The sequence below is a fragment of the Lagenorhynchus albirostris genome, chromosome 20 (genome assembly GCF_949774975.1).
Source record: "Lagenorhynchus albirostris chromosome 20, mLagAlb1.1, whole genome shotgun sequence".
NCBI lineage: Eukaryota > Metazoa > Chordata > Mammalia > Artiodactyla > Delphinidae > Lagenorhynchus > Lagenorhynchus albirostris.
In genome coordinates this window covers 52,323,208-52,336,076 of record NC_083114.1, presented here as the reverse complement: position 1 = coordinate 52,336,076, position 12,869 = coordinate 52,323,208, and the positions used below count along the sequence as shown (strand labels likewise).

The 12,869-nt window shown below is 60.6% G+C and overlaps 1 protein-coding gene across 2 annotated transcripts in view; it reads right to left on the bottom strand.

Annotated features, from left to right (window-relative positions):
* Positions 1-851: 851 nt before the first annotated feature.
* UBE2O (ubiquitin conjugating enzyme E2 O) overlaps positions 852-12,869 on the bottom strand; it is a 56,236-nt gene continuing 44,218 nt past the window's right edge. Inside the window, exons 4-18 of one of the 2 annotated variants that reach the window (XM_060132871.1) lie at positions 11,870-11,967; positions 11,065-11,128; positions 10,254-10,397; positions 9,812-9,921; positions 9,525-9,675; positions 8,832-9,304; positions 8,323-8,477; positions 7,962-8,074; positions 7,740-7,868; positions 7,034-7,123; positions 5,575-6,271; positions 5,200-5,336; positions 3,387-3,590; positions 3,232-3,289; positions 852-3,085 (exon numbers count right to left, since the gene is read on the bottom strand). In XM_060132871.1, coding sequence (XP_059988854.1) covers positions 2,415-3,085; positions 3,232-3,289; positions 3,387-3,590; positions 5,200-5,336; positions 5,575-6,271; positions 7,034-7,123; positions 7,740-7,868; positions 7,962-8,074; positions 8,323-8,477; positions 8,832-9,304; positions 9,525-9,675; positions 9,812-9,921; positions 10,254-10,397; positions 11,065-11,128; positions 11,870-11,967 — 3,294 coding nt within the window. In that variant the 3' untranslated portion in view covers positions 852-2,414. The remainder of the gene's footprint in view (positions 3,086-3,231; positions 3,290-3,386; positions 3,591-5,199; positions 5,337-5,574; positions 6,272-7,033; positions 7,124-7,739; positions 7,869-7,961; positions 8,075-8,322; positions 8,478-8,831; positions 9,305-9,524; positions 9,676-9,811; positions 9,922-10,253; positions 10,398-11,064; positions 11,129-11,869; positions 11,968-12,869) is intronic. The other variant, XM_060132872.1, reaches the window with a different exon arrangement.

The following is a 12,869-nucleotide window of genomic DNA, read 5'->3' as shown; positions in this document are numbered from 1 at the left end:
TACTGGTCTTATCCTAGGGGTTGGGGAGAGTGGGGTCTTGCTTCTTCCAGGGCTCTAGAATTTAACATGATGCCCAACGGTCCCTCCTGGATGGGGCAGTGCACATGCTACTGGCCCCTGGGAGGTCATTTTGGTGGTGGGCGCAGGATCAGAGCTGGTCCCGGCTGCTTTTGTAGGGGTGGGGCCCTGCCCCAGTGATGACTGTGCCACATCTGGCCTGGAGCCAACTGCCTCTTCGCACAAGCAGGAAGACTGAGGCTCAGAGCGAGCGTGTCTTACCTAGGGCCACACGGCCAACGAGTCTCAGCGGAAAGAGAAAATGCCTCCGAGTTAGGCGCACTGGGGAGAACGGGCAAGGAGCAACAGAGGTCCAAATGGCAGGCAGCTGGAGGAACCCGTCCTTGTGGGGGAGTGGTGGGCGGGGGGTTAAAAGGAAGCAGCAGGGAGGGGCAGATGCTACCCGCTCAAAGCGGGGCACCCTTTTGGCTTCAAGCCCAGGCCAGGTGCTGCCGAGTCAGCTCCCCCAGCACCTGGAAGGAGCTGAACCGGTGCAACTGGTCAGTCACGGGCCCCTGGGGGCCACGGCTACCGCTGACGCACTGCTGAAAGGCAGCTCTTGAGGAACAGGACATGGGCCCTGCTCGGAGGCGAGAGCACCGACCCACTGAACTTCTAGACCCTCATCTCCCGGCCCCCGTGAGTCCCCCGGACGGGCGGCGCGGAGGCGCAGAAGCAGGCTGGGAGGGGAAGGTGCCGCTGCCTCGAGCCTCCCCAGCAACAGGGATCTTTCCTTCCCCTGGGGAGGGTGTGTGAGGTGCCCCCGAGGGGAAGAAAGGCGACAGAGCCGGATGGATGGCAGAGGCAGGTTTAATGGTGCCACCTTGTCTTTTTTGTACATTGTAATGAGCCAAACAAAAAAAAAATGCAAGTAAAAAAAAAGTTTAATCACACCGCACTTTATACAGGTATCTTAAGCAGTAGGCATTCACATCTCCACATGAACAACGCACCGGGGAAGCGCAGCCCCGGCGGCAGTCACCCCGGGTGATCCTCGAACAAGACACCGGCTCCGGCCCCGCCCTTCCCCGCGCTGCTGCCGGCCGCCCGCGCGGTTGCGGCAGCGCAGGTGTGGAGCCAGCGTAAGGCGGACAAGACGCATCATGCTTTGGCTTCTTATTTTGTCTTTTTTTTCTAGTAAGAGTTAATATCTTTGCTTTTGAGATTTATTTTCTTTCAATCTTAAATATTACATACATACACCAAAATTACACAGCTGCGATGTGCTCAACAGCATCCTACTCAACTGGAGCTTCACATTATCAAACGCTTAGAAAACTTGTAAACCTCTGGGCCCGTCTCTGCGAGGGAGGAGCCTGCGGGCCGCCTCTCTCCCGCATTGAGCCTGCAGCTTGTAAGTGAAGGGCTGACAGGCCTCGCTCTCATCCTCCGGGAGAGAGGGCTGGCTCGCTGTGTTCAGGGAGCTATATGCCGCCTCCCAGCGTTAGCATTTGATAGTGGGAGGGGCACAGTCTACAGGAGGGGCCCTCGCACTTGCCCTGGCCTTGTCTGTGCTGCTGCCTCCGGGGGCCCTGGGATGGGGCTGAGCGGGGGAGCAGATGCGCAAGGCCCCGTGGGACAGGAAGAGCAAGGCACCTACAGCTGTTTCCTTCCCAGCAGCTCCCTGGTCCTCACTCCATGTCAGCGTGTGAGGGCCACCACCTCTCCTGGGGGTCACCCCGAACCCAGCCTGGTCCCAACCTCTCTTAGAGAGCGAGTTCAACAGGCCCGAAGGCTCTCCTGTGCAAATGGGCCAGAGCAGAGCCAGGAGTCTGTGACGGCAGCTACAACTCCCAAGGGAGAGTGTTGGCGCTGGGACACGAGGGAGGAGGCGGTTGGTGGTGGCAGCAGGAGGGCCTGGGACACTAGGAAGCTACAGTGGGACTGAGGAGGACAAAGGGGACCGGGGCACCGCTGGAGCAACCCACACTTCATGCAAGGCACATCCACTCGTCCCACGGGTCCGGCCCCGCGGGTCCGCACACACCTGGGCCCCGAGTTCTCCCGCGTCAGCCCCCACGAAAGGCCCACCTCCGACCTGAGGTGGAGATGGCGAGGGAGGAAGTGCTGGGACACCCTGCCTGGGGTGACAAGTGGAAAATCAGCAACAGGGTTCAGATTTTCTTTGCCACGCGGACCCCGCTTGCTGGAAGATTGCTTGGGAACAGAAATGGCAGCATCTCAAGAAACTTCCTGCACTTCAGCATCAAACTCACCTTGGGAAGAAAAGGGCAATGGGCGGGGCTTGCACTGGGGACAGAGGAGGAAAGGGAAGAGGGGAGGTTCCAGGGGAGGGAGTGAGCAGGCAGCAGCTGGCCTCTCCCCGCGGCGGCGCTCCTTCCTCCAGGGCTGGCTGACTACTTGTCCTCCAGGCTCTCGGGCATGCCCGCCTCCATCAGAGCGGCCCGGAACTGCGTCAGGACCCCCCGGATGCTCTTGATGAAACCCTTAGACAGCGGGAAGAGGGGGAAGCCGATGTCAGGGTAGCCACTCTTCTCAGGCAAGAAGCTCCGGTAGCTCTTTCTCCGCTTCTTTGGTTTGACACTGGGTGGCACTGAGGCGTCAGGCGCTGCCTCCGAAGTCTGGTCTGTGCGGTCCCTGCTGGCTGAGGCCGGGCCCTGCGCGCCGCCCTCCGAGTCTGAGCCCTGGGAGGCCTCTCCAGGGGCCAGCCCTCCGTCCTCAGGTTCTTCTCGGCCGTAGTCTGAGAGCTCGGCCACAGCTGGCGGCTCTGGCGAGCTACTGTCCTTGGGAAGCCCGTTGGGCAGCGCTTGGGCCCTCTCCAGCAGGGCGTGGGTTTCCAGCCAGGACTCAATGCGGTTCACCAGCCGCCAGCCGCCAGTACCGAAGTGCTGCCGGATCTCCTGCTCGAAGACCTCGGGCGGCCGCCGCACCAGCTGGGTCATGGACTGCACCACGCGGATGAGCGCCATCTCGTTGTAGCAGCGACTGTTCTCATAGCCCTCCTGTAGGCCGCGGTCGCTGTCAAAGCCGGCTTCGTTGTAGTACGGTTCATTCACCAGGATTAGACCTGTGGGAGGAGAAGCCCATCAGGCCCGCCCGACCTCAACCCCCGAGAGGAGGCCAGAGCTACAGACAGGAGGTGGGGGACGCAAAAGCCAGAGTCACTGTGCCCTCCGGCAGCCCTGTCACCACCCCCGGCCCCGCCCACCGTACCTTGGATGGAGATGAGCACCTGGAGAAGGCTGGATTTGCTCGTCCACCTCTCTGTCCCCTAAAACACACACACAGTGCCATCGATCAACTCTGTCCCAGACACTTGTCCAGACTGGCCTCCCCCAGTCCTGACCAGGTGCCGGCACCGGACCCACCTTTCCAATCCAGGTGCCCAGGAGGCTGACGCACACCTTCCCATTGTCATACAGGTTGGGGTTCAGACGGCCACTGCACTGGGAGAGGTAGCAGAAGTGGGGGGGCACGGCTGGGTAGATGTTGGGGAGCTGGATGTCAAACAGGTAGAGGCCGTCCTCGTAGGGGGTGCGAGTGGGGCCCTTGATCAGGGCCGAGAAGAGGTCCTAGAGGAGGGAGGGAGGGAAGGCTGAGGTTGGCGGCGGGCTTCCACACGGGGCAGCTGGATGTGATCTTTTCCAGGGCGCTGTGCGGCTCCAGCAGGAGCAGCCCCCTGGGACTCCAGACACTGCCCGCAACAGAGAAGCTAAACGCAAACATCTCTGTGCAGAGCTGCTTGGCATCTTTTAACTCCCGGCACAAAAAGAATTTTCCAAACCAGTTTGTATCCTACCAGGTTTTTTCCTTATAAATCATTACTTGTAAGTTGCAGTCCTCAAAACAGCCCCCCACCCCCAGTGAAGCAAGCAACAATTACAACCCATCAGAAGATGAAAGAACATTCCAGGATGGCAAGGCTGCACTTGCTTTTAGGGAACTAGAAGGATCAGAGGAACTGAAGTCGGGGAAAATGCTGGGAGACCACTAGAAACTCAGGCTGTAAGTCATCGAGGAGACTCTCCACAGACACCAGAGATCCACACTGACTGTCGGGGTTGGGGGGACCATCGCCAGGGCAACGTGCCGGGTGAGCGACGAGCTGAGAGCCGGCTAGGGCCCAGGACGAGCTGGTGACGGAATCCTCGCGTGTGCTTGGGACTGGAGCCACTCTGTGGGCCTCAAGATAACACACGATTTCCCTTTCCCTCGGAGTGAGATTTGGGTAGAAAGCGAACAAAAGAGTTCTTCCACCAGCAGAGCTGAGATGGGCTGGAATTTTCAAAAGGAATTTTACTAAAACCCAAGGAAAACTAAAAGCATCATCAAGAACCTCGAGCAGCCCTGACCACGCACGTGCTCCTGGCCCTGCCCTGGGGTTTCTGGCCACCTGCAGGCCCATTTCAACAGTGCCTCTCTTTGTGGTCCCTTTCCTTTGGCCCCTTCCTCCAGGCATGGGCTGGAGCTGAGGCCTCACTCGGACCCAAATTCAGTGTCGCACATGGTGCCTGGCACACAGCAAGGCCCAGTGAAGGTCTGCTGAACAATAAGGTGGCAGATGGACCACGCTCGCTCATTCCTGGAACAAACAAGGAGGCGCTCACACGCCTCCACCAGCATGACTCAAAACACGGGGCCCAGGTCACAGAGAAGTGGCAAATGGAGTGTGACGTGGCCACGGGAGGCTATACTGTCCTGTAGCTAAAAAGCAATGACCTACATCAGTAGGTCTCAAAAATTACCCTGTTGACTGAAAAAAAAACAAGTTATAGATGATGCGTATGATGATGTGCTATTCGTGTAGAAGAAATCCTACAAGATAGGCTGGTTTATGGCGATGCACGAACACGTAAACACAGAAGTAGATCACCAAGAAGGAGACCCATGAAACTCCTGAAGTCATGGCCCCTGGGGGCAGGGTGAGGATTGGTCAAAGGCCACTATGACTTTTTCTAAAATGTTCTAATTTTTCAAAAAACGAGAGAAGAGTCAGGTGATCATTACAATCTTAAGCTAACTTTTAAAAGGACGACCATCTGGTCTAGACGCACGCGTGGGACTCTTGCCAGCCGTGCGGCTCCCCCGGCGGAGCCTGTCCTGCCCCGTAGGGAGTCGCCGAGGCTGCAGCCTCTCGGGCGCCCGGCGGTCCCCAGGCCCGGCCCGCACCCGGCTACTTGCCATTCTGTCCTCGAAGGTCTTGACCATGATGCCGTCGGGCAGCGAGGTGGCCAGCAGGGCCATCTCCTTCCGCACCGTGCTGAAGAACTTCTTGGCTTCTGGAGGCTGGAACTCAATTTTCTTAAAAGAGTGATTTGCTAGAGGGGGAAAGAGAGTGGTCAGTTCCTCAGGGCGAGGCCTGGGAACTCCACCTGGAGGTGCGGCGGCCGCTGGGAGCGCTCCCCCAACAGGTGGATGAACCCACATGCTCCCTGCCCTCCTCTTCTGGCATGGGGACTGGTGCCCAGGCCAGGGAAACGGCTCCCCCGCCCTGGGCGGCAGCCAGGGGCCAGCCACCTGGCCTCCAGATCTGGAACACACACGGGGCGAACTCACAGGGCGCAAACTCCAGCACCGAGAAGACCTCGCCCTTGGCGCTGGTGAAGGTGACCCCGGGCTTGCCGCCGCACTGCTGGCAGAGCACCGGGGTCTCGCTGGGCCACTCGGCCTTCACAGGCGACTGCCCCTCGGGCTTGTCCTCCTTGCGCTCAGTGTCTGGCACCGCCTCCATCTTCTCCTCCTCTGCGATGGCCACGTTGTCCAGGGTCTTCTTGAGGTTTTCCTGCAGCTTCTTGATGTCGTCCAGAAACTTCTTCTCCCGCGTCGGCTTCTCCGGCTCCGCCGTGGGGGAGGTGGGCGAGCCCGTCAGAAGCTGCTCCACGGTCATGTTCTTGAGGCTCTCCAGGATCTTGATGGCCTCTTTCAACTCCCGGAAGCTCTTCGGGGGCCCATCCTTGCCCGCCTTCTCCATCAGCCCAGCCACAGGGGTGGCCATGGCCACGGCTCCCTGGATGGCGGCCGTGGCAGCCTCCTCGCTGATCACCACTCCCTTGTCCTCCTCGGGGGCCGCTGGCTGCTCGGTGGCTGGGATGGGGGGCTCCTCTATCTTGGGGTGCTCGTCCTCCACCAGCCCATTGTCCGTCTCCCAGCTGTCACTGTCATCCTCCCACTCATCCGAGGACGCCCCACTGGTGCTGCCTTCCACCGAGTCATAGTCTGACTCCTCGATCTCAGACTCGATGTTGTACAGGTGCTGGTGGGGGAGATGGGGCGCGGGCCATTCAGGGGCGCTCTGCCAGGACCCCAACCCTCAGAGCTGATGGCGCCCTGAGGCCTCGGCAGCCACGCCACCCTTCCTCCCTTTCCTGCTCTGGCCTCCGCAGCTGGGCCTCTGTGCTTGGTGGGCCCTAGGCCCCTGAGAGGCACCTCCGCTGCCCCAGCCCCACCCACGGGCCCAAGGCCCAGCCAAGGCCTGTTCCAGCCTCCTGGCCGCTGAGTGCACTTGGTCAGCGCGGCCGTGTCACAGCCTGTTCCCGCCCCTGGAATGGCCTCCTGGACGAGGGGTGAGCCCCTTCCCCACCCCACGTTGGTGCCAGGAGAGGGGAGCTGGGGTGTGAGCATCAGCTCAAACAAGGGAGCGAAGAAACAGCGTCAAAAACAGCCCTGCCGCTCAGAACCCATCTGCTTTCTCTCCCTGATCTGTGAAAGTTTTCCTAGAAGTGTTGGTGTGAAGGCTCTGTTTCTTAAAGGAAGCAACCTGTGTTTTCTTACCACAGTGGACGGGGATCCAGGCAGATCTGGGAGGTCTGAGAAAATCTACACACGACTGGCAATCCAGCTGTAGGCTGCCTCTCTGCTTTCCCGACTCTCTCACCCCAGGGCTCTGGGTGTAACACTGCCTTTCCTTTCCCTGAGACCTTCCTCCCGCAAAGCAGACTCCCTGGCCAGGAAGATCTGAGCTCCCGGCCCGGCTGCCACGGTCTGGAGCCGCGAGGCGGGCTCTGCAGGGGCTCACCTGGGGCAGGATGATGGTCTTTGAGTTATCAGCCCACACCACCTCCACCTTGCTGCTGACGTCCACGCGGGCGACCTGGCCGACCGACGGCTGCAGGGCAAATGGGACAGGGTCAAAGGTGCAGCTCCCCAAGGGTGAGGGCAGGGGCAAGGCCATGAGAACAGAAGGGATGTGGGCACCAGCCAGAGACCACCGTGAGTACCTCGAGCACGGGACCCTTTGGTTGAAACACCCCCAATGCTCACTGTCCACTGAGCCCCCCACTCACTCCCTTCCTGCTCACAGCACCCTGGTCTCTCCGGGCTTCCAGTCTCGGGACTCTCGTCCCCACTCTTCCTCTGCCTGGAATCTGCCCAACCCCACCCCGTGTCCCCACTTGGGCTCCAGGGCGCAGCTCAGACGCCACCTCCCCAGGCCTCTCCTGTGCTCCTGTAGCGCCTGACACCACGCTCGTGGCGCGGAGGACAGGAATGGGCTTCTCTAATAGGCCCAGGGAGCAGCTGTGTGAACGAGGCCTGAGCCCGGCAGGCAGGTGAGTCCTCGTGCAGGTGCTCGGACTGAGCGGCCCCACTGCCGGCAGCCGCTCTCCTGGGGAAGGCGCTTGGGGTGGACACGCAGCCCAAAGGACTTGCAGGTCTTGGCTCCTGGTGCCACCTGGTGGCACCATCATGTACTGCAGCTGACGCACAGGCCAGGGGGCACGTACCTCATCCTCCCTGTGAGGCCCTCCATCCTCAGTGTTGCCAATTCGGATAACAATATCGGTCGTGCGGAACCGAAAGTCAGGGTGATCGGCAATGTCGTAGACGCTCACATCTTCCTCCTCTCCAATCAGCTGGGAAAGGATGGGTGGTCGTGAGCCCAGGGGCCCTACATCCAGCCCACCAGAGCCCACCCTGAAGGAAACGTGGGGGCAGCACCCGCTCACCTCCACGTCGTCCCCACTCGGCCGCAGCTTGAACCACTTCACCATGCAGGTGCGGCCCACGTGGTCCCCAGACTGCACCACGCCGTAGACAGCAGGGTCCGGACAGCTCTGGACTGGGGACCCAGCGGGGAGGGGGGGGCGCATGACTAGCTAAGGCACCCTGGTGGTGCCACCTGCCACCCACCCACCCACCCACTGCACGTCAACCACAACGGGGCCCAGAACCCACTGCTTCCCTGGCTCGGTCAGTGCAGGCCAGAAAGGCTCCCCGAGTCTTCAGAAGAGTGAGCCACCATCCAAGGGGAGTGTCCTTGATGCCCAGACCTCTCGCCCCTTCTTCCCAAGGCCCACCCGGCGCTACCTCGCTTGTCCACCACGAAGTCTCCAGGGCAGAACTCATTGTTGTCCAGGTGGTGCACAGGGAAGAGGTCATTGGATCGGACGTTGCACTCCACGGAGCCGTCCTGCCACATCACGTCTGCTGAGGTCATCGTGGTCACCACCTCCACCGCCACCCTGCAGGGCAGGACCAGTGAGGAAAGGGCAGCTACGCTCTCTACCCACCGCCCCACCTCGCGGGCTTGGTAACCTGAAACCCTGAGCATCAGGCAGCAGGGAAGAAACAGTCTCCCCACCAGGCATCTCCTCCGGGAAGGGGCCCCCGTCCCGCCCTCTCCCACTCCCAGATCCCTCCTTCCCACCCGGCCAAGCCCAGGCACCCAGGTCATCTCGGCTGGGCGCCCCTGAGCCTTCGTGGGGCCTGCAGACCACGAGCGCGCCCACGAGCACGCGAGCCTGGGTGTGCATGCGTGTGGGGGCGGGGCGGGGGCAGGACACCCGGCCGGGAAAGGGAGGCGCCCCTGAGCTCACCTGTCCCCCGGCTTGAAGTCCCGACTGATCTTATTCTTCTTCCTCTTGTGTTTCCGCTTTAAGTTCTTGATGGACAAGGGGATGCTCTTCTTGCGACCTGCGCCGCTGCCGCTCTGGGAGGAGGTGGTGGAGCTGGCGGAGGAGGTCACCGAGCTGCTGTCGTCTGTGTCGTCGGCGGCCTCGTCATCGGCGTCCTGCTCGGCCGAGTGCAGCCGGTCGTCCCCGCCCTCCTTCAGCAGGAAGGGGGGCAGCTGCTCGCCCCCCTCGTGGGCCTCTTCAGGGCCCTCGTCCTGCATCTCCACGGGGCTGGCAGACCCATCGGGCGTCTCCTCGGGGCTGGCGGACCCTGCTTCGCTCTTGGCTTTGGCCGCCCCCTTCTTGCCTGTGTCCTCCACGGAATGGTCCCTGGAGCACCGGGAGTCTGGGGAGCAGGACATGATCCTCACAACCTGCTTCTTCAGGAGGCGCTTCACCTGCGGGGAAGGAACGGGGAGGGCGGGCGCTGTGGAGAGCCGGCTGACGCGGCCGGACCCCAGGCAGCTCGGTCTGAGGGGTGACAGCTGTGCACACCTAACTGGCCTGCAAGGGTCATCAGGGCTGCCCCCAAGGCCTAAAGCACAGACCTTCCTGCCGTGGAAATGGCTCCAGGCCAGTTCCTCAAACGCCCGCCAAGCCCCAAGCCCGAGGACATACCTTCTTGGCCACAGAGCCCTCCCCCTGGGCGCAGTGTTTTTCTGGACATTCACAGGCAATCCTGGCCGGCTCTACCTTGGCTGGGAAGACATACAGACAGCGCTCCCCGAGCTGCCGCTGAGCATGGTCAAAGCATCCGAGACGCTTCACCCTGGGAGGGGAGGGAGGAGAGGCAGGGGCTGGGCCAGGGGTTTCTCAGCCCCGCGCACCCGTGCCCGCGGCCCAGAGACTTGCTTGGGGACCGCCCCTGGGGGCGCTGGAGCGGGTGGCGCACTGGAGCCGCTCACCTGCCTAGGTTTTCCTGGGTGATGACAGAGGGCGGGGGGCTGACGCTGTCCGTGCCCCCTGGACAGAAGCTCTTGGTAATCCACGTGACCTTCAGCTCCACAACCTGCACCTGGGGGTGGCGGGCGGGACAGGGCCACGGTCAGCAGGCTCTAATGCCCTCTCTTTAAGCAGCTGTCCGGAGCCCACCTGCCCCCAGAGCAGGAAGCAGGTCCTCATCACGGGACAGCACCAAGTGTGGACACCCCCAGAACAGGCCCACCCCAGGGGTCACTCACTGCGGCCTCCTCACCTCCAGTCAGGGCCCAGAGGACCTGCCACTCTCCACCCTCCCACCTTGCTCGGCCCGGGTTCCCTTGGTCCTCAGAGCAGCCCCGCCCCAGATGAGCCAGCGGGGGCGGGAGATCCAGGGCCTTCCCCCCCCCGTCCCGCCCCCACCCCTACCTCTTCGACCAACACGCGGAACTTGCTCTTCGTGCTGAGCACGGGCTTGACCCCTGACAGCCACTGGACACTGGAGAAGATCTTGGCAGGGCCAATGAGCACCTGGCCTGGGTAGAAGCCGTAGGAATCATCAAAGAAGAGACCCTGCAGGATTGGGGGCCAGAGAAAAGTCCCCGTGAGCACTGCCTCCTCAGGGGAGGGCGCTCTCCATACCCGCACCCCCTGCTCTGTGCCTGGCTCCCGCTGGCCCCGCACCTCCAGCTCCACAGCCCCTAAGGCTCTGGAGCAGCACCTCCCAGACCTCAGGTGCATACAAGTCACCAGGGATCTTACTGAAATGCACGTCTGACCCATTCTGCTTCCAAGCCCTCAGGCCACAACAATGCTGCTGGTGCAGGGGAGGCACTTTAAGGACTGAAGCTCCAGAGGACAGGGGTCCCCAAACCTGCTTAATCACACACACTCCCCTAGTATTCTTATTGACAAACTGTGTCATGTACTACTGTTCTAAGATGTCAACTGCAGTAAAATACTGCATACGCTCTAAGAAAACAGGAGATTTAAAAAGGATGAGATACAAAGTTAGCAAAATGCAAAGAAAGGTCCTACTGCTTTCTGCCCACACCCAAACTTCTATACCTTTGGATACACACCGCCCCTTTTCTAGGAAAGCAACGGCGTAGAAGCAGTGGTTAGCCTGGGTCAGCTCCAAGCTCTCTGCTGAGAAGTCCCTCCTGCACAGCCCAGGGGCTGAGGAACATGAGATGAGGGGCCCCCCACCCCCCAGGATCCTTGGGTGGAGCCAACGTACAGAGTCGCTGACGTGCGGGCAGACATCGTAGAGCTTGGCACCATCCTCTGTGTTCATGGAGCACCTGCAACAGGGCACAGGGGCTTGGTTGGCACCCGACACAGTGCCTGAGTCTTAGGGGAGGCGAGGCAGCCAGGACCCCTTGTGGTGCCGGTCAGGATCTAAAGGGCTTGTCCAGAGGTGTCAATACGTCCGCCCCCCCCAAAATAGGCAATTCATCCTCCGCCCACACCTCAGCCCCTGCACTGGTACAAGGAACTCTCCTAAAACGAACAAGACTCTACCCCCAGATCTGAGCGTTCACCACCATTAAGGTGCCTAAAATAAAGCATCAGCTCCTCTCGCGTGTCCTAAATGATAGTGCAGCTCTCCCGAAGCCACGGTACAGCCTAGACCAGAAACTGAGCCAGAGAATCAGGCCGGGCTGACAAGGAGACCAGCCCAGGGTCAGGTCCTGAGACTCGGGGCCCCAAAAGCCTGCAGGCCCTGGCACGGCCCTCGAGGAGGTGAGACAACAGCCCCTGCCCCCCTTCCCGGGCTGCCCCCCTTCGCGGGCCACCCCACCAGACGGGCTCCTCCGCGGGGAGATCAACAGCCCCTGCCCCCCTTCCTGGGCCGCCCCGCCGGACGGGCTCCTCCCGGACGGGCTCCTCTGCAGGGAGGTCAACAGACCCTGCCCCCCTTCCCGGGCCGCCCCACCGGACGGGCTCCTCCGCAGGGAGGTCAACAGCCCCTGCCCCCCTTCCCGGGCCGCCCCGCCGGACGGGCTCCTCCCGGACGGGCTCCTCCGCGGGGAGATCCGCACCTGGCGCCGTTGGACAGCTTGAGGATGATCTGGTTCTTCAGGTCGTAGACCTTCCCCAGCCAGCAGTCATAGGCGATGTAGTCCCCATACATGAAGGGCTGCAGATCAGGGGGACAGGGCCGTGAGAGGTGGCCGATGACACTGGTGTCCAGGGCACCAGTTCCTCTTGGCCGCACAGACAGGTCCGACCTAACAGCTGCTGCAGCAGGCTTTCCCCCGAGGGTCCAGCTGCACCCCAGCTCCCCTCCCACGCAGAGGCAGAAGCTTGACGGCGTCCCAGGGACACAGGACACGTAAGTGAGAGCGGGCTGGGGAGGGTGGTCATACAGACGAATAAGTAAAGTGATTTAAGCAAATAAATAACTCAACTGAGGATATCGAGAGCCAAGTCTCTCACTACTGGGGACGGCACTCACTAATACAGGAACAGGGAGGGCAAGAGAGGAGGGACCTGAGGAGCTGGACTGGGGCTGGAAGGATCAAGACGAACCCATACATCTTACACACACAGAACAGGCACGGACGTATTTAGACGTGTGTGTATGTCTACCTATGTACACATACATGTATTCCCCCGTGTTGCCCTGAATAGGGCCTAGCAGCGGTTAGCACACCCAGCGTGCATCCAGACCTTGGCTTTTGAAATACCATTTTCTGAAAGGAACCAGGGCTCCCTGAAGAAACAGCTGACTCTAGGCTGGATGAGAAAAAATACAAGATGGAAAGAAAGTGTTTAAAAAAAAATGGTGGGGATATGTCAAAAGGACACACACGTCAGCTTGAAGGGGATCCGACTGGCCAAACGTGGGATCATTCAAGCAACAAAACAAATAATGACAGTAATAGGTTATCACCAACTGAATAAAACAGGAATCTCTGCATCCATACTGATGTAAAAAATGAATAAATAAATGGGACAGAAAGTACAGCTCTTCCATACAGCAGATGCCAAACTGATAAAAACAAGTAGGCAACGATGGAGTCATAAAATCCCCATTTA